This window comes from Podarcis cretensis (assembly GCF_951804945.1).
Source record: "Podarcis cretensis genome assembly, chromosome: 8".
Classification (NCBI taxonomy): Eukaryota; Metazoa; Chordata; class Lepidosauria; order Squamata; family Lacertidae; genus Podarcis; species Podarcis cretensis.
In genome coordinates, this window is record NC_137177.1 from 33302827 (window position 1) to 33330000 (window position 27174).

Genomic DNA, 27174 nt, shown 5'->3' on the forward strand with positions numbered 1-27174 from the left:
GCGCCACCCAATTCGGCAGTGAACCCCACTGAACTAAGAAATGGGATCTACGCCTAAGTGTGCACAGGATCGTATCGCGGTGCCACAATCCTCCTTGGCTCACTTCTCCTGTTACTCCTTGGGAAACGTGGTTCTATTTCTTTGTTACGTACAATTATTACCTTCCGGGGAGGTAGAACAAAAACTACAACTCCCAGGCTCCCACGCGGAAAGAACGCGCGTCGCTCGCGTACAGCAAAAAAAATCTCGCGATACCTAACGACTACGAGGAACGTAAAGGGGGGGGGGAAGAGATTTCCGCCTGCGCAGTAACTGGAAGAAGTAACAAACGTAGAGAAGGGGCGGGGCTCACCCTCCTCAGTCCCAGCCCCGCCGCCATCTTGTTTCACCGCCACTTTGCGCTCGCTCCGTCCGTCACATCCCCGCCCCCCCTTCCTCGTTGCGTCCGGGAGCGCGCGGGCTGCGGTTGACGCACTAGCACTCGCACCCGCCACCGGAGCGCAGCGGAAGCCACGGACTCTTGATTAGCTTGGTGAGTCTGGGATGGATCTTTTTTGTTAGTTGGTTGGTGGGGGGGTAGATTTCGTAGAGAGGAGTAGCAGCAGTTGGACTCTGTTTTTCCCCTCCCCCTCGCTCGGCGCCGCCATTCCCTCCCTCCCCGCTTCTGATTGGTTTGATGGGCCCTCCGGTGTTGCCTCTGATTGGCCGCCAGTGGGGTAAGGCGGCCGCCCGGAACTCCAGCTCGGCGATTGGGTGAGTGCCGCCGGCGGACCGTGGAGAGAGCAGGATGCAACGGAAATCGCGTGTTTTCCCCGCCCCCGCCCCTTTCTGATGCCCTTAAGCGCCCAACGGTATTGGGGCGGGGCTGAGTGCGAGCGCGTGCGTCTGAAAGGGAATGCATGGAAGTTTATGGAAGTAACCAGGATAGAGGGTGGGAGAGAGCGGGAGAAGTTGTCGGAGTGGGGCTGAGGGCAAGGTGATCAGGGGAGTTCAGGCTTTGGAGTCTCAGTAGACCTTGAGGCATCAATATCCTGTGCACGCTTAAGGTGGTTGGACAGAAGGAGCCAAGTGGGGCCTCAGAGTAAGCATGTTATAGGGATGCAGGACCTAGAATCCTGAGAAAGAGGCAGTGGGCACAGTAGTTAGAGTAGCTCACATCTGTCAGCCATGAAGCTCAGTGTGTGACCTTGAGCTATATGTTCTCCTCTCAGCCTTACCTACCTCTTAGATCCAGTGTGGTATAGTGGGTAGATTATTAGACTAGAACCAAAATTCCTATGCAGCCATGAAGCTCACTAGGTAACTTTGGGCCACTCGCTGTCTTTCAGTCTCACCTGCCTCACAGTGCTGTTGGGGGGATAAAATAGAGTGGGGGAGATAAAAGGTAAAGGTACCCCTGCCCGTACGGGCCAGTCTTGACAGACTCTGGGGTTGTGCGCCCATCTCACTTAAGAGGCCAGGGGCCAGCGCTGTCCGGAGACACTTCCGGGTCACGTGGCCAGCGTGACATCGCTGCTCTGGCCAGAGCCAGAGCCGCACACGGAAACGCCGTTTACCTTCCCGCTGGTAAGCGGTCCCTATTTATCTACTTGCACCCGGAGGTGCTTTCGAACTGCTAGGTTGGCAGGCGCTGGGACCGAGCAGCGGGAGCGCACCCCGCCGCAGGGATTCGAACCGCCGACCTTTCGATCGGCAAGCCCTAGGCGCTGAGGCTTTAACCCACAGCGCCACCTGCGTCCCAGTGGGGGAGATAGATGTATGCTAATGTGAGCTAGGTGGAGGAAGGATGAGATATAAATGTAATAAAGAATAAATGAACCAGGTTGTTGTGAGGATGGGGAGAGGGGTAGTAAAGGGCCATGTATATTGCCCTGAGCTCATTGGAGGGCTATTGTGATATTTAAATAAAGAACGAAGCTGCCTCAGTCATTGTGTTTGTCCTTTTCCATTCATAAAAGCCTTGACTTTATTTTTGACCTGATTTTATTTAAAGCATCTTTGTACCTTGCTGTTCAGCCGAAAAGATTCCTAGATAGGCTTACAGGTCAATAAGAAGTGATACAGGTTTATAATCTATAAAACATTAATGATGCACATGGAAAAGGGATTGAGGAGGAAAGGAAGAAAATAAGCAAACTCCGCATAGAAGCTTTTATTATATTTTAAGACCCAAGGAAGTTATGTTCAACTGCTTTTGTGATTTCCCTCCCTTTGCTGCTCTGATAGATTTTGTGACACTTCATTTTTTTCATTTATGTATTGCTTAACTTTGATAAAATGTTTATTGTGCAGGCATATCTCATTTTATCGCACTTCACTTTATTGCACTTCACAGATATGAGGATGCAGTTGAAGGCAGCTTTGCTGCTTCCGGGGGAATGAAGCCCTGTGGTGCGTAATAATAAATTATTATTATTATGCCACCCCTCTTTGGGCAACTTGAGTGAAGCTAGCTGGGGCTGGGGCAAGGTTTTTCCTCTCCTGCCCCTGCAGCCGGGGCGGGGGCTAGCTTAATAGACTACAGTATAGTGTAAATATTACTTTTTATATGCACTGGGGAACAGAACCAAAAAGGGTGTGAATCACTCTATTGCAATATTTGCTTTACTGTGGTCGTCTGGAACTGAACCCGTAATATCTCCAAGGTACCCCTGTATACTTCCCAAGCTTCACCCAAACAATTTTCATTGTTTCCTCATAACTTGATTTAATCCTCTTGTTGTAAGTGGCTTTGAATACGCTATCTGATAGAAAGGCATAGAAATGGGAGCATATTTGCATGGGAGCAAATAAAGATATCTTAATAGGAACATATTTTATGACAGAGTTTTCCTAGCAAACCAGAGGTTAAACTAACCCCAGGAGGAGCTTGCAGCCGACAGTGTCACGACACAGTTTGGAAAGCTCTGCTGTAATGCATTGAAGGAGAGAGATGGAGGGGCAGTTGCAACTGCCTTGCAACATTCCACATTTTAGCCTTTAAGCTTTTAATCCTGTGTGAATATGAATATAGTCAGCTACTTTTAAATGTCATTTTTGAGTAAATGTTGTTTTGGAGGTTACTACTACAGTGGACACTTGGGTTGCGAACGTGATCCATGCGGGAGGCACATTCGCAACCCGCAGCACCACGTCTGCACACGCGCGGGTTGCGATTTGGCAATTCTGTGCAAAGTGCGATTGCCGAAACCCGGAAGTAACTCGTTCTGGTACTTAGAGGTTTCGGTGCGTCCGTAACCCGGAAAAACGCAACCTGAAGCGTCTGTAACTCGAGGTATGACTGTACTTAGAGATATTAGCAAATAGATGAAGCATTTGGCATGTTTTAGCTGCTCTTGCGGCAAGTAACACGACACTGGGAATCGAAATAGAGTGGTACCGCTGGTTGTGGACGGGATCCGATCTGTAGCTCTGGTCGGATCCTGAGGTTTCCACAACCGGAGGGACTGCTTCTGTGCATTCATGCGACACGGTAGAGTGTTTCTGTGCATGCGTGCACGGTGAAACACTTCCGGGTTTGCTGCTTTTGCAACCCGAAGTTTACATAACCCGAGGGTAATGTAAGCCGAGATGCTACTATAATTATTTGCCTTCCCTTAAAACATATATATAAGGCCCTTTAATATTAAGTTCTTTATGAAGATGTTTTTGGAAAAGCATTTAATAATACCATTCATATAAAGTCTTTAAAGTATTTTGTACAATTAAAGTAAATAAGTAGGGTAAATAGTGATAAATTACAACACTTCAGCTATAAACATGTAGAACTAGGTGGCTGTTTTCTAAAAACAGTACATGCACTATGTGGGAGAAGACACTAAACTTGAAACTCCAGATTTTATGTTAAGGGAAACATTACTACATCTTGAAGTGTTCTGTCAAGCAAGTTTCCAGCTTGACTTCTGTTATCTTCCTTTAATGTCCTGGCATTAACTAGGCAGCCCAGGGCTATATTTGACTCATTGTGACTTTGCTTGTGATTTCTGTGTCCTTGTCCTTCCCTACACAACACTGATCTATTCTCAGCAGGTAGTATTGTCTAGTTAAAATGAGCATGTGCTAGGAATGCTGGTGGGTGTAAATCAGGGGTTGGCAAAGTTTTTGTGGCTTGGGCCGGTTCATGGTCCCGCAGACGCCGCGGTGGGCCGGAGTGCTATTTCTGGTGTAGAGGAAGCGTGCCCAGCTTCCCATTGGCTGCAGGAGCTTCCTGCAGCCAATGGGAGCCAGCCAGCACTGCGGAAGGTGGTCCCCGCTCTACTCCACGCTGGTTTAGCATGGCGCACAGGAGCCGACCCAGCAGGCGGTAGCGGTCCAAGGACTGGTTAAATGACCCCCATGGGCCGCTTGTGGCCCACGGGCCTTAGGTTGCTAACACCTTGATGTAAATTGAGGCAGTTCAGTTGCATTAGAGGCAATGGGAAAGGTACCTGTGTATTCTATGAACCTCTGAGCTGCAAGGCATTCTTGCAGTAATGTTGCTGCATAAGCCCCATTGGATATGTTTTTGTTTCCAAATGCATTTTTTTCCACAAACAAAAAGGAACCTCTGACCCATGTGCCAAATTTAGCTTGCTTAGACCTCATTTGACCTACCAGGCAATTTCCCCCAAACTGGATCTTTCACAGTTGGCCCCTGTATCTCTCCCCATCTCCAAGATTTGGCCTGCGAAGCCCAAAAGATTTCCCACCCCAGCGATATAAACTTACCTCATAAATCTCAGTAGACTCAACAAAACTTATTTTTGAATAGATAGACACAGGATTGAACTGTGAAATGGCCATAAACTGATTTCTCTGACACATCATTATTTCTCACACTAAGCTGATATTGAATCCTCTCAAATTTGTTTGAAAGAAATAACAAATTCCATCCTACCTATCTCTTTCCTTGTTTTCTATTCTAATTTCCATTTGAAGGTTGTGTTATACTGTGTAGTACACTTCTGTGCGCTATGGCGTGAATCCTCCTGAAATCAGTGGAACTGACTTACTAATAAGCATGCATATGATTTTTGCAGTTCATCCCATTCAATTCGCCTACTACTCTGATGCAGAGGTGGAGAACCTGTGGCCTTTCAGATAACTCACTGGTAGAGCCTTGCGTACAAATGGTCCCTGATTCAGTCCCCAGAATCTTCAGACAGGGCTGGGAATGTTCCTCATTTGAAACCCAGAGAGCTGCTGCCAGTCAGATAATGAATGAATGAATGAATTAAATGGATTACTCGTCCTTCACCAGCAGGTTCTGGGGTAGTTTACAGCAGCTTGAAATTCATTGTTAAAAACAGTTAAAACATATCACAGGAAACACATATTATCAATAGCCAGGGTAAAGATGTGCATCTTTAGCATTCATCGAAAGCTGTGTAGTGGGTTGGGAGATGCAGCTCTATGGGGACGGAGTTCCACATCTTAGGTGCTGCCACAGAAAATGCTGTCTCTCAGGCTGCCACCACCTGAAACTTCTGAGGGTGGCAGAGTTACCTTGGCTGCTCTTAACACATGAGAGGGTCTCTAGGGAAATACCTCTGATATTTGGGGCATCAGTTGTTTACAATTTTAAACAGTAGCATGAGCACCTTCAATTGGTCCCAGAAACAAACTGGCAGCCAGTGTGTAGATGGAACAATATCTGACTCTGTATAGGGCAGCTTCCTATGCTGGTTTGCAGTTCCTATTATCCCTGTCATTGTCCATGTTGACACTGGCTGATGGGAGTTGGAGTCCAACAACATCTGGGGGCACCATCTTCCTCATTCTAGCTCTAATGTAATCTGACACCATCATAGCTGTCTTAAGAGTTTTTTGTACTGTCAATGCAAACAAACTATTGATTCTGGAGCAGGAAGAGAACATGCAATGTTTCATCTTATAAAAGCTCGTTTTCAACATCTGTCACAACCATGAACATTATTCGTCTAAACAGTTTGACTAGCACAAGGACTTCCAGTGATGCAATAGAACTTTCCTTTCTCTGTGTACCTCCTGCATGCCTGCTCCTGGAACAGGTTTAGAGGAGAGGAAGCAGGCAGGAAAGTTCCATTATGCAATTAAAAGTTATTGTGCTAGCGAAGCTGTATAGTTGGATTCCATCCCATGTTTTAAAATTGGGATCATGGCCCTGTTTGACTCTTATTCTTTGTTGATAACAGTTTCTGCCTTGGAGGCATGGATTATGGTTTTTTTTGTTTTCTATTTCCAAATCATCATGCAGTAGTGTCTTAGCCCTAAATTTTTGCCCCAGGTTGTCCAGAGTAATCTTCTTCACTGTTTCTACTTGGTTTATTCTTCTGATCTTGTTGAACATCTCGGCATCAGTTTTTGAAGTATAGGCCTCAGAGGCCTCCCATTCTTGATCTTGGATTTTCTGTTGTAGGACTCCTTTTTCAGCCTCTGAGATTTCCAGATTGTCTTTGAAGATCTTTATTACTCCACTATATTGATTTATTTTCAGCCTCAGCCTGCCTCAAATTATTTCTCCTGCAGGAACTTCTGATTTTCTTGGTCATATGATTGTCTTGCCTCAAGATGTCATAATAGTGGCTCTCTGTACTTCTTCTTTTCTTGTGGCAGTGTCAGCTACATATCTGGATGCCCTGCTTTGAAAGGGATTTCATACAGTTATTGGGCTAATACTTTGTGCTGGATGTGTTTCACACTATGAGGAAAGGATCAAAACCAAACACAGTGAAGCTTTCTAACGGCCCTGGAGGTCCATTCTCCTCCAAAGTAGATATTTTGGGCAACAGTGTTTGAAACTCCCATTGTTCTAGGTGCATTTGGCAACAGGGAATTTAATTAGCGCGAGCAATTTCTGAGCTCTGGGCGCAGTTCTGCACCTAAAATTTCAGTGGGAGGAAAGGAGGACCTTTTTCTGCTTCCCCAATTCCAGCTACTCTCCAAAGACTGGCAAAGAGACCCTCTTAAGATTATTAGGGAGGTGGGCAGGGGAAGGACTAGACCATGTGCAAAATGAACATAATATTTTAGCTGCAGTTAATTCATTTTCAGCTTTGTGTTCTTTTTTTTTTAAAGCGTGCCTAGACATTCTGTTGTTGCACTCATAATCTAGGTTTAAGGTGCCATTTAGCTCCTAGCCTTCATATCTCAGTTTCTAACACTGGTGGGCAGACTTGGCCTGAAGCTATCCCTCTTTTGTAACTAGGGTTTGCTTTTTCTACTAAACCCATATTTCCTATTGCTTACTCTGCTTTTTCTGTCAGTCCCTGTAGAGGTTCCACTTTGAGAGCCTTGCTCTCCTCCAAAATGTGCCTTATTTCCTCTGAGTTTTTTGTTCCCCTTTGGTCTTTTTCTTTACTGTTTCTTACACTCTGACCTTCCCCACCCTCTTTTCTTCTCCTGATTTGGTCTGTTTTTCTTCTCCAGAAGTTAGGGGCAAGTTTGCTTCTCCACTGCAGTCTAAAACTCCCGCTTTGCCTCTTGTTTCTCTTGACCAAGCCACACAGTTTAGTTAGATGTGAGCTGTGAAAGCAGTAGAAGTAAATAATACTTCATAGCAGCCACCTATGCTTAAAGGTATGCTACCTTTGAACATGGGGAAGGGCCATAGCTCAGTTGGAGAGCATCTACCATGCATATACAGAATGTTCTGGGCTCAATCCCTGGCATCTCTGAGAAGAGTTGAGAATGTCCTCTGTCTGTAACTCTGGAGAGCTGCTGCCAGTCAAAATACTACTATGCTGAAAGGGCCAGTGGTCTGACCCTGTGTAAGGTAGCTTCTTAGGTTCCTATCGCCAGAGCAATTTCAGTGGTTATTGCCAATGATTTTAATCTGTACTTTGGACCCATGAACAGAAGTTTAAAAAGTTTATTCTTCCTTCCCTGCTCCTATTATCAACTTAACATCACAGTGTTTCACAGAGAGTTATGAGCCTTAAATACCCTTTTTATCTGTAAACAGTGTGATAATGCACAGTAGCCAGCATGGTTTTTATCTGTGCAAGCAGCCACTTTGTGCGAGTTATTTCCATATGTGGGCTTTTCCCACTAAAGCAGGTATTTCGTTGAAATGAAAGGCGACATACAAGTAAATGAAAAGCTACAAATAAACAAATCTACGTGTTTGTATTCCACTCAAAGAACCAATGTTGGCCAAGGGTCCATTCTGTGTATCTTCCCCAACCACACAAGTTCACTAATAATAGTAAGGCATTGCCTGCTTGGACAGCTTAGCGATCCATTCCCTCACTCCTAACCCTTGGATGTTGGAAGGTAATATGGCTATATCATTGTTACATTTCCTCCCGCCCTTCTGCTATAGAACATAAAATACTATGCAGTATGGAATATAAAATGCTGATCTCTCGTGTCTCCCTGTGCTCTTGAGGGAACTGTATTAATAATGACACTGCTCTTTCCAAGAAGGTTTCCAATCTACACAATTTATATAGCTGCCCTAAGAGTAAAACAGTATTTTGTTTACTTGTAAATTAACACAATTTAGTGATCAGATGTGCAACTTTGTTTAGGAAATATATGAAGAATCATTGGCAAACTTGGTTTAAATCTGAGATCTAAATCAGCTTCCTTTTCTGATTTAAATCAGTCCGTTCTGGTGGAGGGTTATGCCAATTATTAGGATTAACAGGTGTGATAAGGTACCTCCCCACTCTTCATAAACTTCCTTCCATGTATAGCTTCCTACTAAACCAGGCATAGGCAAACTCTGGTCCTCCAGATGTTTGGGACTAGCTAACAGGACCAGTGGTCAGGGATGATGGGAATTGTAGTCCCCAAACATCTGGAGGACCAGAGTTTGCCTATGCCTGTACTAAACCTTCTGTGCTACAGTTCTACACCCTCTTTTCTTTTTTAGTCTGGAACTCTCTGCTTCCAAGAAACTTCTTTTTCTTTTTCTCCCTTGTTAGGGATGGGAAATGTTCTTCCTGCCTGAATGGTGAGGAGCCCCTATTCTTTTCTAACATTTTATATTTCAAGTTGAAAACATCCACTTTAAAAAACAACAACGTGGAAACTAGCTTCTTAACAAAAATGAGTATTGTTCATATAAGCAAACAGAGCAAAGACAAAATCGCATTGTCAGACTGTTTAGTACCCTTATTATGAACAGGAGAATGTACTTTTTTAGGCTTCCATTGAGTTTTTGTTTTGATCTGGCTGACTTCCGAGCTGCAACTTGGTTCTGAGGAATTGCATGAGATCATTTAAAAATTATGCTTCTATACATGTTCCTTCTAGCTGTGAAGATTTGTGCAAGTTGGTAGCTGCACTGACAGGAATATAGTAGCAGGTAGATTGATTTAAACCAAAATGATTTAAATTGATGATGTACTGTACTAAGGTCAGGGTGCTAGTTACGCTGCATAAAGCCTTAAAACAGCTTGGGACCAGGATACCTTAAAGGCCACCTCACCTGCTATATATACCTGGTTGATCACTGCTCTGCAGGTGAGGGTCTCCTGCAGATACCATTTGATGAGAAGGTCCGTTCTGCACAATGCAGGAATCCAGCTTTTAGTGGTGTGGCACCTACCCTTTGGATCCCCCCCCCCTTTTGAATATTAAACTAGTGCCATTTCAGTTGCCTTGACACCTACTGAATACCTTCATCTTTCAATAAGCCTTTTAAGTTGAGATCTGATCCAACTGCATCTATATTGGAATTGTTTTTGCTTTAGTTTTTATTGTTTTATCACTTGTTTGCTGCCCTGGACTCCTTTGGAAGGAAAAGCAAAATAAATTATTATTACTACAAAACAATCAGTAAGAAAAAGAATTGATTTAAATCAAGTTTCCTATTGATGCTTGTTTCCAAAACATTTGCCTTTGCTTGGGGACTTGCTGCTGTCAACTTTGTACCTGTCAAAGTTAGCCTTAGCTGTGGTACCCACTGGACCATAAAAGTTCCCCACCCCTGGTATACATGGCTGCAGCCTAAACTCTGTTAATTTACAATTGAATAGAGTAGTATTTGCAGTGTTTCATCTCTTTGCTGCCTGTGTTTGGCAGGCAGAATGTAAACACTCATACTTTAGAAATGACCAAATTGGTTCTTCAGTTACATAGAAAAGACTCATTTAACTCAATGTATTTGGTAGAGGTATTACTTTTAGTTTTGAGATTAGGGCTAACATATGCAAGTTATTTTATAGTAGTGGGAAGAGCCTGGCGCTGCCCAGAAATTTGAAGAAATTTGTTAAAATGTGATTGTAAATGGATAGTGTTATGTGTGAGTTTTAAGGAACCAGGCTTGAATCAATTAGGGAGGGGGAAGCCAATGGTTAATTATGGTTAATTTTGTCCACGGTCTTGAATCAATATGGCACTTGATGTCCAAACATAGGCAAATATTTCCACCTCCGCTTCTGGAACTTTTGCTGATTCCAACCTGTCCAAATTGGTGCAGAGTGGGACTGTCAGGTTAAATTTGTTGAAGACCTGCCAAATGGGACAACAGTATCTTCAGAGGTATCCAAATCAGCATAGTTTGTACCTGATACACACAAAAAAAGGAAGAAGCCACACCAGTCAGGTTTCAGTCCATTCATTCAGAATGGCACCCGGCACCCAACTTTTGACAAATATCACTGAAGGAACCCTTGTGCCAGGTTTGGTGACGTAATCTCAAGAGATGGCCAAACCTATGCCAAAAAAAATAGGCAAAGCCATGCCAAAATGATGTTTTGGTCTGCCATCTTAATTCAAAATGGTGCCTGGCATCACCTAAGTCTGCCACTGTCACCTTGGAAACCCTTGTGCCAACTTTGGCAACAATATCTCAAGAAGTGCCAAACTCAGAGAACAGACAGATAGGCCAAACCGTTTCCAAAATATATAGAAGATTGTTTTAATTTTTAATGTTTTTTTTTTAAAAAAACCCATTCACATTTGTGTTTGGGGGCTGGGGCTGCTTGGCATTTTGTATATCAGATTGTGTAAAGTTCATATCTAGAGTGACATATCTAGATTGGCAGAAGTGAATGGAAAAGCAAAGATTCTCTTCTGCCAACCCATTCATGGCGGCTGCTTCTCCCACCACCCCTTTTATTAAAGAGATATTAGAAGCAAAAGAATTCAGCCTTTCATATATGCACAGAATAATTGGCTTGCTTGCGCAACAGGTTGTGCACATTTGCCTGTGAGTTGGGATGGCATTATTATATTGCTATATTGTATTACAAGGAATTACTTACTCTTCCCAAAGACCAGTTGCAAGGCTTGCCTAACATATGCAGTGTGTTCTCCTGATCCAAGAGCTTGGACCTTGGAGAAGAAGGGATTTGTGCAATGCAAGCACCATAGCATTTCTGCTTTTGCCTCTGGATTGAAAACTGATGTACACAGTTAATTTAGTACTTGGTCGCAGTTCCAGGTCCGCAAAACAGAAGTAAGGTTTGCCTGTTAGGTTAGCCACTTTCCACCTACATTTGTTCAGTGAAATACTGTGTTTTATTGCAATTCAGGTAAAGCATTGTAATGTTGCAAGAGATTATGGTGGTGTTGGTCTTAACATTGTTTAGCTGAGTTACTCTAATGCAGGCATAGGCAAACTCGAATCATCCCTGATCACTGGTCCTGTTAGCTAGGGATGATTGGAGTTGCAGTCCCAAAACATCTGGAGGGCCAAGTTTGCCTATGCCTGCTCTAATGTCATGGTGGTTGTGGAGGAAGCGCAGCTTTGTTGCCATGGTCTGAGCCACTCAGAGATCAAGGGAAGCAGGAGAAGGACATGGAAAAAGAGAGAAAGAGGGAAAACTTAGGAAAACAGGCCTGAGAGGGCAGCAGCCCAAGACAAGCAGGCAGTATTAGGAAAGGAGGGTTTGGATTAGAGAGAGGGAGCGGTGTCAGGGAGAAGAAGGAACCTAGGAAGAGAGAGTGGCTGCGGGTCATTCAGCAGATAGACAAATGCATCTGACAAAGTAGGCTTTAGTCCACGGCAGCTTATGCTGTGTTAGGGAAGGTGCCCCAAGGTTCTTATGCGGTATCTGAATGTTCTCATGAAAAGCGTGCAGGTGTAGGTGCATAAAATGATGTCACCTGCCTTTTGAATTATTATATTGGCATGTCTTTGGCAGTTGCAGGAAGCTGAGCTCAGTTGCGGGCATGGAAACCGGCTGCATTTCTGGCAATTGATGTGTAACTGCTGATGTGTGGGAAGCGTTTGTGATGACTGTGTGCAGTAAGGGAATCCCTTGATCAGGAGCTAATTTTGCCAGAAGACCACTTTGACAAGAGGGGTGGGTGGGAAGAGAACCAGCGCTCCTAAACCTCAAGTCTGCTGATGAGTCCTGCTGCCATAAGGGTGCCTCTATACTCTAATAATGATATGTGCCCACTGTTTCTCCCCTCCCCTTTACTTCTGAGCAACCCTAGGTGCTTGCTGTTGCTCTGTATTTCAATGCCAGTGAAGCTATATTGTATATGGACAGCCTGTGGGGGCCAATAGGCATGCTGTGAAAATTACAGCTTTTTTAAAAAACGATTTTTTTTATTACCTGTTTTTTAAAAATCCTATGATTAGCAGAGCCAAGTTTTTATTAATATAATGTGAAGGAAAGGGCCAGAAATGTAGATGTTACTGTGCTGAGTACAGACAAAAAAAAGGGGGAAAGCCTTGCCTTTCTTTTTTATGATTTCCTATTGTCATTGCTAAAAGTGTGTCTTTGCCAGAAATTCCTTTTATGTAAGTTGTTTCTAGCTTCAAGTCTCCGTGTCTGACCCCTGTTCTGCATCTCAAGGTAACTTAAAACAGGAAGTGTACAAAGGAGGTTAGTGATGACTGGAGCAGCCAATCCAGCCTCTGTGATCTTCCTAGATAAAGGGGCTTAGCCAATGAGATGCAGGCGGAGGCGAGGTTTGGTGTCAAATAGCATGCTAGATTGAATGTCTTTGACTGTTAAAGTGGAAGGAGGCTGCACAGTGTTTCATTGGAGTCTCTGGGAGTTTTTCACTGAGGCAGGGGTCAGCTGAAAGACAAAGAAAAATGGCGAATAGTTTGTTGGGAGGGCAGCTGTTCAGTTTTGTACCACAGTGGACACTCCAGAGACCTTTTCCTGCATCTCCTGCTGCCTTTGTTTCCTCTTCCTCCACCTCTGGTTTTGTGTGTGTTTGTGTGGAGAAGGGCTAGGAATGACTTAATTAGCTCTGTCAGAGGAAGCACAATTAACTGCACATAAAATAAACGCAATCCCTGGTAAGTTTTTAAAATTGTTTTTGTTTTGTTTTCTATGTAGCGATCCTAGCTGTAACCAAGAAGCCAAGAGTGCAGATAAGTTGAAACTGTCTCAGAAAATGGCCCCTTTGCATTCCTTGCATACCTTACGGAGGAGCACCTATGTTACCTTGCTCTCCTTGGCTTGTGCATGCCCTTTAGCTGGCTCCCCGTCCTCCCCCCCACCCCCCGCTTGCCCCCACTTCTGTAGCTGTAAAAGGAGATGTGTGAGGAAAGAGATTAATTTGTGCAGAGATGCCTAATCTTTTGTGCAAGATCTGGGTTGAAAACCTGGAACTCTTTCTCTCCCCCCCCTTCCCCCTCCTGATAATTTGTCTTTGTTCAAATGCATTGAAGCTTTCATAGAAGGAGAAAAACATAAGGGAGTTGTTCTTCAAATGCCCTTTTGATTTTGGGAAATACAAAGAACATTGGCAACACATTTGGAGGAGTGGGGGTGTAGGGAGGAGAGTTAGCATTAACCTGCTCCCTTGCTATATACCATTCAGTCTTTAATAGCTGAGGCCTTAAACTGATACATTACTCTGTACATATTAGAGTTAATGTAGGTGCCATGCATTTGTAAATCTTGGCAACATTTATCACCTGTCATCTCTTCCTCCCCCGCCCCCCAGTGTTTATAAAGCTTCAGTGAGGGGGGTTTATTACTTGCTTAAATCACCATCGTTCTGAGTGGCAGCTGTCATTCTGTATTGTATTGCATGTATCATAAAGTCAGTTTCCATGTGCTGTGATCTGAAAACCTTTGCAGCAACCACATTTTGTTGATGTGGGAAAGTAAGGGGACAGAGAAGGGTTTAATCTCTTGCCCTTGTAGTTTCTGCCTCTTATCTAGGTTAAGTGAGACAAGTTTTTCCTTTGGTCACAGGCTACTAAAGACTTTGCTGTGGGTACCAAAATACTTGCATCTCTTCTGCAGACTTCTGCTTTCTTTTGACAAGTATTAGATGGCTTTTGCTTTTCTTCTTAGTTGTAAGTAGATGATGAAGGTCACTGGGATGTTCCTGCCACTGTGATCAGTCATCCTTTACTGGAAGAAGGGGAACAAGTGCACTCTGGAATGGGTTACCTGTTTGCATTGAGTAAAGACTGACACTCATGGCTTTTTTATTTTTTACATTTCTCCCTCATAGTTGGAATGGTGTTGCAGTAAAAGTTGCTGGAGCAAGGCCTTCCTTTGCTAACAAGAGTGACCTTGAAGCACTGCTTCTCTGAGTTTTAACGATTGAAGGACAAAGTTTGTTTATGCTGTTCTTAGCGATCAAGAAGCATCTGGATTAGCAGGAGGCTGAAGAGTTATTTGTAATACCTGAGCAAAACCATAGTTGGTATAAGTAAGTGGAAGACTGAAACTGAAGCCATTTAAACAAAAATCCTTGAAATTGTTCTCCCTCCCTCCCTTTGCCTCAGTCTGAAAGTTTCCAAGGGATTGTGATATTTAAGATGATAAGGAATGTTGTTTTCTGTCCTTATATCCTGCCTAACCTTTCTCTACTGGCTTTGGGAGTTAAATTTTGAGCATTCAAAGCAGGTTGCCAGCCACCCCCCAATGTAATGGGATGATGAGCAGGGGCACAACTTAATTTTGCATCAACATTAAACATAGTGTTAACATAAGAATATCTTTTGGAAATAAACTTTACCAAGTGTTAGTTTCTAAGGATGGATTTTACACCACCCTTCAAGAATCAGCTGTTCATGACTGAGGGTGGCAAGAATCCAGCCACCCATTAGCCTTGTTGCCTCAAAATTGGCCCTGGTGTCTTGAGTTGCTGAAGGGGACAGGAAGCATGTTTCTCCTCCTCCACTGCCCTGACCCCATGTATGCTGCTGCTGGGGTGTGTGGGTGTGTGTGTGTGTGTGAGAGAGAGAGAGAGATTGCAAGATTGCTGCTGTCTTCAGCTTCCTCTAACTTCATTTGTCCCCATTTGCAAGCAACAACCCCTTGCTGGACATAGATCTCCCAAACAGATGCTCTTGTTGCCCAGTAGCAGCTCTCACTTAACTGCAAAAGCAAGATATCCCATTTCATGGATGTCCTCAGGTCTCCCATTCCCCCCCCCCCCCCAGCTGGCACTGAAGTTTTGCAAATGTCTACACATCCCTGTTTCTGCTGTAGTTAAGAACTTAGGGCACATTCCTGAAATGAATAGCAACATTAGTGGAGCTTGTACAGTAGAACTTCCTTGTGGACTGTGCCACTGACATATTCTGTGTACATTGCTACACTTATTCCTTCCAACTAGCTTCTGTATTGCCCCAGTATTAGCTCCTCATGGAAGGGACTGATAAGATTCAAGCCAAGCCTATTGGTCAACACCATCCTTAAATGCATAGACTCTGCTTTGCACGTATAAAGGTGTGTTAGGAAACTGCAGAACTGGCCTTTTTATGAATCATAAACCAGGCATTGTTTTGCTTTTATCCTAGCACCCCAGTTTCTCAAGATTGACCCTGTTTTCGCTAAAGCTTGCAGTTCTGTGTCCTAGATAAAATGAAAGCATGCCTCCTGTCCCTTTATTCAAGTCATTGAACCACCTGGCAAATAGAGGATAGCAGTAGATCTCCATGTAAAGGATTGATGATGTCACTCAAAATGTGGTTGCCATTTTAGTGACATTAACGAGAGTATTGCTCTGTTCAGGCTTATTCAGGGCCTTGACTGAGGTCTTCACTTCTGTTTGACAAAATTTAGGCTGTCATTAGGTTGTTATAGAGGATTTGGAGAAGATGAGGTTATTGAAGTGCATTTTTGAGGGAAGTCTGAAGGAAGTAGGAGTCTTGACTATGAGGAGGACATGTTTAGAGAAAGGCTACATGGAAAAGAATGATGGAACATCAGAACTATTTACCATGGTTTTTAGGCTGCTTGATGCTTTTCAGACATGCATTCTAGGGAACCTTGGGGATCCTTGCAGCTTTTTAGGTGTTCTATAATGAGATGACTAATAATGGCGGACAAGCTCATTTTCAGGGTATCTTGCTCACTACTGCCATTTTCCTCCCTCAGTGTTTTGTGCTAACCATAGTTTAGAACCCAAGCCATGGTTTGAGCTTCCCCAAAGCACTAGACAAACCTGTCTTAAAGGTGCCTGTCTGTTTTCATTTCCCATGCACTCAGCTTATTGTTCTATTACCTCCAATATGGTTTGTTTATGTATGCTAACACATAGTTGGCATAGACCATGTTTTGTAAATGCACTTCATTTTATGGTTTCTGATAAATAGCTTATGGAACATTTATGTGTGGGCATTGTCAGGTGTTCATAATATCAATAACTTCTTGTATCTCTTCAACCTTGTGAAAGCATTTGGAAGCATACATATGAAATAGTTGCTATAACTATTAAACATACTTATTTGCAGCTATATAGAGCCTTCAGTGTAGCAGCGTTTTAGAATGCCTTTCATCATTCAACTTATGTGCCTTTTATACTGCAGAATCACTGCTGCTTAGAGCTAAGGAACATATTTATGTTGACTTTCTTTGTAAGGATGCTAAGCAAGATCACTTACATGAAGGCTGAGGCTGCAATCCCATGCCCATTTTTTCGACTAAGTCCTATTTGAATACAGTGGTACTTCTTTCCAGTAAGCATAAGATTGAGTTGTAACTGTTCCAAAAGTAAAGACTAGGAGTTACTAGGCAAAATAGAATCTCCGTGTGATGCAAACTTTTAATGTCCATGCTTTTGCTTAGTAGAGCCAGTGTTAGAAACTTAGATATATAAGCTAGGTGCCAAATGGCTCCTTAAACCAGGGTTATAGTCGCCAAAATGGAATGTCTAGTTGCCATTTTGGGGCCTGACAGCTCGAAAGCCCTATTATTTTTCAATACAACTTTTTGGTTCCTGAAATTCATTCTGATTGTGCAGATAAAATATAGCAGGTTGAATTCTACAGGATGTATTGCTAATGCGTGAAAACAGTCAAAATCCAAGGATCCCCAGGCATGCACCTCCAGAAGGTGGAGATGTAAGGCACCATACTGGTGCCCAGGCGTCTTCAGTTGGTCGCAAGTAGTCGAAAGCCAGGTGCTAAATTTCAATTTTCAATTTCAAATGCTGAGTAGAGTCATAATTTCTCCATTAGTTCTCCATAATTTATACATGTTGCACAGTTCAAGTTGTTGGATGTGCAATTCCTGGTTGCTAGTCCCTGAGTCCAGTAGGAAATCCACATGTATATAGCATTTGTTATAACTTTATAACTACATGTTATAATAATTAACCTAAGTAGTTGGATATCCTCTCCAGTGATTCTTGTTTACATAGAAAAAACAAATTTTAACACAATGTTTGATAGGTGGAAATGAATCAGTTTTAAGACTGTGACTGTGTTCACATGGTCATGTCCTGGTTTATTATTATTTAGTATGCAGTTCCGTTGCTCCTCCCTTTGCATGAGTGGCAAAACAAACCAGGAAGCTGCACGTAGCCTTAGTTTCCCATTACAGTACATACAAATGGATATTGTGTTTAATGGCTTCCAGCCAATTCTAAACACACCCTATAACAATTTGTATTAAACTGATACCCCACACCCTGCAGATTAAATGTTTTGTATGTCACTTTGAGAGAATCTTATAGATAAATTAAATAGAAAATTGACAACAAATCTATGATCTGGAAATATTGTACATATAGCAGACTCTCACTAGCAGTGTAATGTTTGAGACATAGGTACGCATATACATATGTATTTAATACCCTGATTTCCATTATCCTTGTGTCTGTGTGTTTGGATGGAGGAGGATTGCAGAACTTGGGCATTACACACAATGCTGTAAGTTCAAGAGGACTACGGTAGTGGTAGGAGGTGGTGCACATAGAATCTGACACCCGAAAACACACATACCCACCCACCTACCCACATACCCACAGAGTACTCCCAGATTGCAAATGTGCAATTTGGCCATAAAAGGAAGGGATGAATTATAAGGAATAATAATTGGCCAGTGTTTGAAACTTGCATTGTTCTAGGCACATTTTGCGACAGGGAATTTCATTAGTGTGAGCAGTTTCTGAGCTCAGGGCGCAGTATTGCGCGTAAAATTTCTGTTTAAAACTGCAGAGTAGAAGGAAAGGGGGATCTTTTCTGCCTCCCCACCCCAGCTACTCTCTGAAGACTGGAGAAGAGACCCTCTTAAGAGTATTGGGGGGTGGGCAGCGAAAAGACCGGACCATGTGAAAAATGAACACAATATTTTAGCTGCAGTTCATTCATTTTCAGCTTTTTGTATTCTTGTTATAAAAAAGTGTGCCTAGACATTATGTTTTGGCACCCATAACCTAGGTTTAAGGTGCCATTTAGCCCCTAGCTTTAATATCTCTGTTTCTAACACTGTAATTGGCTTATGCTTTCACTAAATGTTATTCTGTCCTTTAGTCCTTTTAACACAAGCCAATGAAAAATAATTAGAATAATTACTTTTTCAAAAAAAAAAAAAAAGATTGGAACTTTTCAGCATACAATACCATAACAAACTAAAAAAAATTAGAATATTTTACACCATCTGCAATCATAAAGGATAAAGGATTACAAATAATGTTTAGCCAGCTTTGTAAAAATCAATAAAATCTACATTTGTTGAGTGTGGTGCTTAAGATATGTTTTGAAAACATAATTTCCCAGAGTCTGAGAATGAATTGCAGAGAATGGAGGAAGCAGTCTGTACCCTCTACAGTTAGAACTTCTTAGAGCTTCCATTAAATGCAACATGGAATGAAAAAAGTTGGACTCACATTGCTGTGCTTGCTGTGGTTCAGTAGCTGGTTCAGAACATTTATGTTTTCAGTTGTTATAATCTGGTCATTGATGTTGACCTGGGCCAACTTCTTGAGTTGGTAAATACCACCTACAAGATGCTCAGATCACACAATGGCCAAGGCTGGCCAAAGTGTAGATCACAAGACATGTAGCTGGCCCTCTCATTGTTGCAGTACAGTCAGTACACAATTACCTGTGGAAATGTGTGGCACCTCGTACTAAATTTTGATGACTTGGGAAAGTGTCTAGGAATAAGCAGCTGTGAGCTGTGTGGCTCCTGAAGGTATACTAACTCTTTAATTGTCCACTCAGAGGTTTGATGAAAATTCTAGCTCCCATGTTTTCCTGAAATGATACAGTAAATATGTTCTTTTAAGAGGCCACCAAGAAGACATAAAGGAAGCTGCCTTATACTGAGTCAGACCAATATGACAGAAGATACCTGACAAGTGACTTGTTCCACTCACCTGTCTAAGGTCCTTATGCAGTGCTTCCGAGTTGTCCATCAGCCAGCTGGTTGTCAGGTATTTGCAACAGCTTTGGGTTCAAACCTGTTTTCTGACGGTGTCAGCTGCATAAGTCAGTTCTCTACAAAAAAGCTAGGTTTTAGCAGCAGTTTCAATACAAACTGTTTTGTGCTATGATAATAACAATAACAATAACAACAATTTATTTATACCCTGCCCATCTGGCTGGGTTTCCCCAGCTACTCTGGGTGGCTCCCAATCAAATATTAAAAACACAATACAGCATTAAACATTAAAAACTTCCCAAAACAGGGCCACCTTTAGATGTTGTTTAAAAGTAGGATAGTTGCTTATTTCCTTGACATCTGATGGGAGGGCATTCCACAGAGTGGATGTCACTACTGAGAAGGCCCTCTGCCTGGTTCCCTGTAGCTTCAGTGAGGGAACCACCAGAAAGTTGTCGGCGCTCGACCTCAGTGTCCGGGCTGAACGATGGGAGGTGGAGACGCTCCTTCAGGTATACAGGACCGAGGCCATTTAGGGCTTTAAAGGTCAGCACCAACACTTTGAATTGTGCTATTGATGGGGGCAGGAAAGTGTCTTGCTCCACCAAAGGAACAATTGGGAACTCATTAAGCCCCTAATAGTTCCTTAGTAGCCATATTGGTACCTTCCTCACACCTGATGTCACGTGATCCATTCCAGGCCAGATTTTGCCCATGACCTGGAGGCATAGCTGTCAACCTTCCCTTTTTTGTGGTAAATTTCCTTATTCCCGCTGCTATCCCGGATTGTTAGATATCTCGTAGACTGACCCCGGGACAGGTGAGGCTGCTGAGCCCTTATTTTCAAATCTGAAAGTTGACAGCTATGCCTGGAGGTTCCCCACCCCTGGTTTGAACTGACTAGCAGCAGCTTTCCAGGGTCTCAAGCAAGGGTCCTTCCCAGCCCTATCAGGAGATGCCAGGGACTGAACATGGGAACTTTTGTATACTGAATGTGTGCTCTGCTACTGAGCTACAGCCGTTCTCCCCAATAGGAAGTTAAATCTTACCTATTTCTAAAATGTGTGTGCGTGTTTTGTTTAGTTTTTTTTGGAAAATGTATATAAAATACTGCTCAAGATTACTGTTTTTAAACAGTGTCTTAGGATCGAAGAAACTAGTCTCTTAACACTTTGGAAAGATGAATGGGCAGGAGGAGGTGCAGATTAGGGTGGGATCAGTGTGCTTTAAGCATGAGGTCTCCTGTTTTTCAGAATGTTATCAGCTTAAAAACTTAAAGAACAAACCACACCACCTGTGTACTATTCAGCACGTGACATGCAGTGTTTCACCCCTGAGTTTCAGTCTTTTCTGACTTGCATTTAACAACATATCTAAATTACAATGTTGAATCGATCTTTTCTAAGGTGGTTCCACATTTGGAAAGTAGCTTGCTAACCTGGAAAATCTGAATGGTTGTGAGGAAATGTAAAATAATGAGCCGTTTGATAAACTAGACCCAGTAAATGTTTAACTTTGGAAGTACCATTTTTATTTATGTCCTTGAACTGCTCTGTTTAAAGACAACTACAATAGATGGAAATAGCGATGCCAATGAGTTTTGCTTTTCTCTTAATACATTACTTTTTAAAACTAGCAAGTGAAGCATTTTCCAAATGGACTGTGATTGTGGTGCGGCACCAGCAAAAGGTCATTTCTTCTCTCGGTGAGCATTTAGCTTATTACCTTTCTTCTGGAATTTTGCTGCATGCTGTTTCTGTAGCCACTTGTGATTCCTTCGTCTGCTTGTAAATTGAAAATCCTCCAACCTTGCATGAAAGAAACTGCCAAGGCAACTATGTTTCACCAGTGTATCAAGTTTTTAAGTACATGAATTGGATTATGTATGGTGCAGCTTTACTTAACTTCTCATTCTTTATTTTGTGGGCACAACTTGTGCTTAGCTACTCTTAATTGTGTGGATTATAAACACTTAACAAAAATAAGTTAGTGAATGTAAACTTTTCCACAAGTTAACAGCCAGGTTAAGAGCCACAGATTCTTTTTCATATATGTGGAAATGTTAGCACTTGAGTATCTATTTAAGAAGAGATGGTTATAGAAGCAACACAATAGAACCAAATCAGTTATGCTTCTAAGAGGCAGTGCCATGTCTGCACCTTGAGAGATTCTATGATCAGAATAAACATGCTGGTTACAAGTTCCTTTTTCAGTACCCCTCTTGTGTTCCCACTTTCTTGGTCTACTTCATGCATCTGGTGGGAAGTTGGTTGCTGCCTATAAAAGTTTACTCTGGCTTTTTGCTGTTTTGCTCTGACTTATTTTCCAACTTCCTTGTGCAGCCATGAGAACTAAAAATGATCTTAAAAGTTGAAAGAGTCAAGAAGTCAATTACTGTGCTGCCCAGTGCATTTGTAGATGCATGGGATACACACTTCACTGCCAATTGAAAATGCCTCTTGCTAGATGATAAGGACTTTGCCAGACCCAGCCAATGATTCCTGTAGGCATGTGTTTTGTTTCCAAGAGTGGACAGCCATGTGCTTCTGGGAAACTTGCCTGAAGGCAATGGCTCCTCCCTGTTGCTTTCCCCACCCATCACTTGAGGTATATGGAGGTTTTATTTATCTAATGTGACCAGTAACTGTTGATAGATCTATCCCCCATGAATTGCCTAGTCCCTTTTTAAGGCCGTCTGGCCATAACCACATATTTTACTTTATGCACAATGGGAGAATGGAACCAGGACTAGGCATGCTTGCCTTAACACATAATGACATGACACTTATTTCTATGTTCTTATGCCATCCTCTGTGTGTACATAAACCTTTTCTATTGCTTTTTGAGGGCAAGGTGATTCCCTACTATGTGTGTAGACTTTCCAGCCAGTAATTTTGTGGACAAAATTTCAGTTTGTGTAGCTGTAGAGGTGCAAGTAGCGTTGGAAAAAATAATTTGGGTCCAGCCATGGAACTCCATCCTAAGGGAAGTCAGGCAGTTCTCTCCCCCGCCATCCCCACCACCCCTTTCCTGTATTCAGCAAACATGTAAATACTTATTTGGCCAATATTTTTATGAAGGATAGTACTGCTTTTAATATCTGTTTGTGATGTGTAGTTTTGAATTGCTTTTACATAATTTTATTGTGAGCTTCCATAGTCTCCTTTTGGGAAGGAAGAGTGGTATATAAATTTGGAATAAATTCACTTTCTAGATATCAGCTTCAGCCTAAGAGTTGGGTGGCTTTGTCACAAGCCCTTTTTAGCCTGGGCGCTTTCTAACCTTTGATGCAGATCTACATATTTATATATCCCTATGCATACACACAATTGGCCTCTAATGGGAAGATCAGCTTTATTTTGAAAGTTCACTTGCATTGAGTATGTAAAAATAGATCCCAATGTCATCTTCACATGAGATGGCAGACCAACACGGCTACCTACCTGAAACTTCACATGAGATGTCAGACTTGTATGGGTTCTTTCCACTGCCACTGCAAGTATGTATAGAGTTTACACATTTTGACTCATGTGAAACTACAATGAAACAGTTGGAGCTAGCTGAGACTTCCCAGTAAATACATGGGATTGATGTGGGATTGGGACACTATGTCTTCCAGACCCAAGCTCCGTTATCCCATTATACGGTGCTATCTCTTTAAAAGAAAAGCAGGTGCATTTATTCTTTCTGCATCTAAATTTTGAATAAATTAATGTTAAAGCAACACACCATATTGTCTCTTGTTGTATTTTGCATTTTTAAATATTGGCAAGCCCGAACTATTTCAGTTCAGTATCCTGCAATTTAAGGGGGGTGAGGGAGAAATCTGATTGTCATTGGCAATGGCCCAGTTCACACATCACGGTAAGCCATAGTTAATTACTTACAGTGAATGAGCAGCATGCTAGCATGTACTGCCTGATTGCTCTCACTTTGCTCTTCCCCAATAGCATTTGTGTTGGTTGCCCTTGCATCCAAATTGGAGGTCATAGTTTGTTTCTCCCTGACAAACAGTTATCATTAAATCATGGTTTATTCTTGGCTTCCTGATCATGGTTGTTAAGGATAAACAAATGATGATCCCAGTTTGGACATAACAGCAATCCAGGCTTCATCGCTTGTTACTCCTTCTTGTGGCAAAGGAGCAACAAGCGGAGTGACTGGGCAACATGTACTCTGCTTGCTCACAGGGAGCCATTGACCATGGCTTCCTGTGATGTGTGAACTGGGTTTGAGAAATACTCTTACCAGAGGTAAGGGCTGAAACAACAACATGGCGCCTTCCCAGATGTTTTGAAATTGCACTCCCATAAGCCACAGGCAGTAGTCAGGAATGATAGGGACTAGAGTCCATAGTATCAGATGAGTTCAGGTTGTATGGTTTAGCTCTGTCTCCTATGCATATTGTGCACAATATCTTGTAGACATAGTGTGCCTACAACAGTGTAGGTTGCTTGTGAAAGTGAGCAGGAATGGGGCCAGGCTTGTAGGAAGCTTGTAGGCCAGACTTGCACTGAAGGCATTGGGGGAGCCATAGTTGAACAGCTGGGCTACAGTTGAGTAACTGTTGTACAGCTCTGGATGGAGGAACTCTTGTCCTTTCAGCAAATAGCGTGTTAAAGAACCAAATGTTGTTCTTTTTCCTGGTTTTGCTGCTATAGCATGATACTGTTTAAAAGAAATAAAATTAAGCTTCAGTTTGGGAGAATCATATGTCATGTAGATGGTTATTGATACTGAATAATGTTATCTGATAACAAAAGTACACATTTTGCTTGCTGTTTCTCACTGATTAGGTCAGTTGCTAAAAAGAGAAACATTGCTTGTGAATTTTGCAGAGTGGTATAAAGCTTGAAGCAAACATCCTTGGGACTGGTGTATGTGTCATTGTATGCTCAAATTATTCCCCTCCCGTTCTTTTTTCCGTTTATTTGTGTTAGGGATGAAGAGAGAAACCAGTATAAGAAAAGTGAATGTAAAATGAGCCCATATTTTGGAAACTCCTATTGCTGAGAATATGCAGCAGTTTTCAGTGTTGTTTTTGTAAGATAAATATAGCATAGCACAGTTCAACATGGAAAATTAATACACGCTTTAAAAGCATCTACGTGTATATGCAACAACTGCAGAATGGGAAGTGGGATCTCATTTATATGCAGTTCCAAAGCAATCCAATATTTTTAATATAAGCAAATAAAGTATGTATGTTGCATTCTTGCCACCACCATCTAATGATGTTGGAAACACTCTGATGGTGTTTCCTGCTTGGCAGGGGGTTGGACTCGATGGCCCTTGTGGTCTCTTCCAACTCTATGATTCTATGATTCTATGAAATCTTTCTGGTAGCCATGTCCCCTCCCAACCTTTACTAAGCATTTCCCCATGTGTTCTCAAACTTTTGTCATTTGCACTGAGAGCTAGAAACTTTTCTTACTGGTATTGAAAATGAAAATTTTAGGCTTAAAGAGCATATGTACCTAGCAGTCTTCAAGGTATTGTTTTTTGAAATTCTGCCCAGAGAAACTAGGGGGTTCCTGAACGAGAAAATCAGTAATGTTGGGAAATCCTCCCTGAAATGTGTGTCGCCTACAGAAGTCGGACACAGTCGCAATTCAAGCGGGCTGATGGCGAGGCTGAAGTTCTTCAGCAAAGATGTGGAAAATGTTCTCTGAAGGTGGAAAGTTTAAAAAATCACTGTAAGCAATTTAGTTTTGTGAGCAGAGGTGCGATATGTTAAAGCATTCACCCAAATGTAGGATGCAACAATGGGGGCAGGAATGCTATTTTGCTATCTCTTGCTATTCTGTGATTGTTGAATGGAAGTTTCTAGTAGTCTTTTCATTCTGCAGACAACTTACTAAACCAGGCTCCATTTCTTCTCCCTGATACTTTTAAAGGAAGCACTGATGTTTAGGTTTTAAAGCATCATGTAAAAACAGGAAACTTTTTAAAAGAATACCATAATGTAGAATAATGTGGCTATTTTTGCAGGTATGCCATTGCCTACCTGACTTCCAGTTCTTGCCAGCATGTAGCTGATGCAGGAAGACACAGATTTTTGTCAACCTTCATAATCCCCTCCCCCAGCAATAAGGGGATAATGATAATGGTTTGTGTTAAGATGGAACAACACCTTACACTCAGCATAATGCTGCCTCTGAAAATGGCAGCTCTGTTGAGTTCTGTCTCCCCTTCTTTCACATTTAGGCTTGTTTCCTTGTGTGGTAGTGACTTCTTCATTTCATGTGTTTCCATGCCAGTGACAACCAGTGTTGCAGGCTAGGGAATAGCACCATATGATGATATACTACACAAAGAAGTGTGCCTAAACTTCTGCAGAGAGGGTGTGGTGGAGAGAAACTTGAAGTGGGGCCATGTCAAGGAGAACATGGCATCTTGCTAGAGTTAACAATTCTGGAGGCAATGTATGTGAAGTGCTTTAAGAGCATCAGTAAGGCTGCCCTGCCCTGCTCTAGTCAACCTTACGCTTGACCTAGTAAGAGAGGATTGAAGCACTTTAGTCTCAGGGACACTCTGTGCCAATAGGCAACTTAGAAAAACAAGTACACATTTTCAACTATGTTAGAGAATAGCTAGGAATAAAAAGATTTGATTTATGTCCCCCCATATTTCCTAGACTCATTATGGGAAAAAGAAATCAAACTTCTTCCTCTCTTCTCCTGCTCCACACATTTTGTGCCAGATGCTTTTACTTCAGTCCTAAACTGATTCTGTTCCATTGATGTTCTGTTATTTTTTTCTAAATGTGATTTCCCCCCCCCCCCACCAGATGTATCTTTAAAATAGTTTGATCTTTTATTTTTTTGTGAGATATGCCATAAAAAACACCCAAATTGTGGTATAACTGATAGCAAACATTTTTTCAAGTGACTGGCATGTTTTATTCTTGTTCTCTCCCTTTAGCACAAGGCAGAGGTTAAATAGATCGGGATGCAAAATAGCTACTGAGAGGGGGAAATTGCAGGATAGTGGGATCATATATTGATTTTGGTTTTTTGAGTGAATTATATTGCTGCTTGAAAGGAGAAAGTCCTGCCTGGTTCTAGTGTGCTAACATTGAAAGATCAGTTACATAAGAGATTCCTGCCAGGACAGAGCAGATCTGGGGGATTAGTTTGTGTGTCCTTAAATCAAGACTTGCCTTCATGTAGGGAAAAGATATAGGCATGCCTTTCAATTGCTGATGTTCTTAAAAATTTCTAAGCATCTGAAGGCAAACAGTGTTAATGGTTAAAAGAGATATAAACCCCCTAGTAAATTTTATGCCAGTATGTGTGTGCTCTTGTCAAGGAACAGTCTCTTAACCCTTTTTCCCTCTTTAGGAGAACACTTCCACATACTAGCTTATTTGCTGAGGACCCCTCTGTCGCTGAGCATTCTGGGGCTGGGACAATATCCTGAGATGTTCTCAGTTCACCTGAGCCATTATTTCTTGCCATCATCCCACAAAAACTGTGTGTGCTGTAAAATACCATGCAGTTTAATTTTACTGGGGGAACTGGTAGCGGTGGGCAAGCTTTCTGGGATGCTTGGTCATCATTCTTGTACTTCTGTTTGAGAATTCCAGATAAGCCCTTTCTTTACATAAAAGGCTAGAAAATAAAATATAAATGTCTGATGGAAATCTGATGTGGAAATCTGGAATAATCTCCCGTGGACAGTGCAAGAACATAATACAGTGGTACCTCGGGTTACATAC

At 42.2% G+C, this 27174-nt stretch overlaps 1 protein-coding gene across 3 annotated transcripts in view; it reads left to right on the top strand.

Moving 5' to 3' along the window:
• The first annotated feature begins 380 nt into the window (after nucleotides 1–380).
• Nucleotides 381–27174, top strand: part of NFYC (nuclear transcription factor Y subunit gamma) — a 53607-nt gene continuing 26813 nt past the window's right edge. Inside the window, exon 1 of one of the 3 annotated variants that reach the window (XM_079988029.1) lies at nucleotides 381–532. Coding sequence is in view for 1 of the 3 variants with exons in the window: in XM_079988028.1 (XP_079844154.1) it covers nucleotides 2379–2391 (13 nt within the window). In the remaining 2 variants the exon portion in view is untranslated. Of the gene's footprint in view, nucleotides 533–2368; nucleotides 2392–12932; nucleotides 13175–27174 lie in introns of those variants that run through there. The other 2 variants (XM_079988028.1, XM_079988030.1) reach the window with 2 other exon arrangements.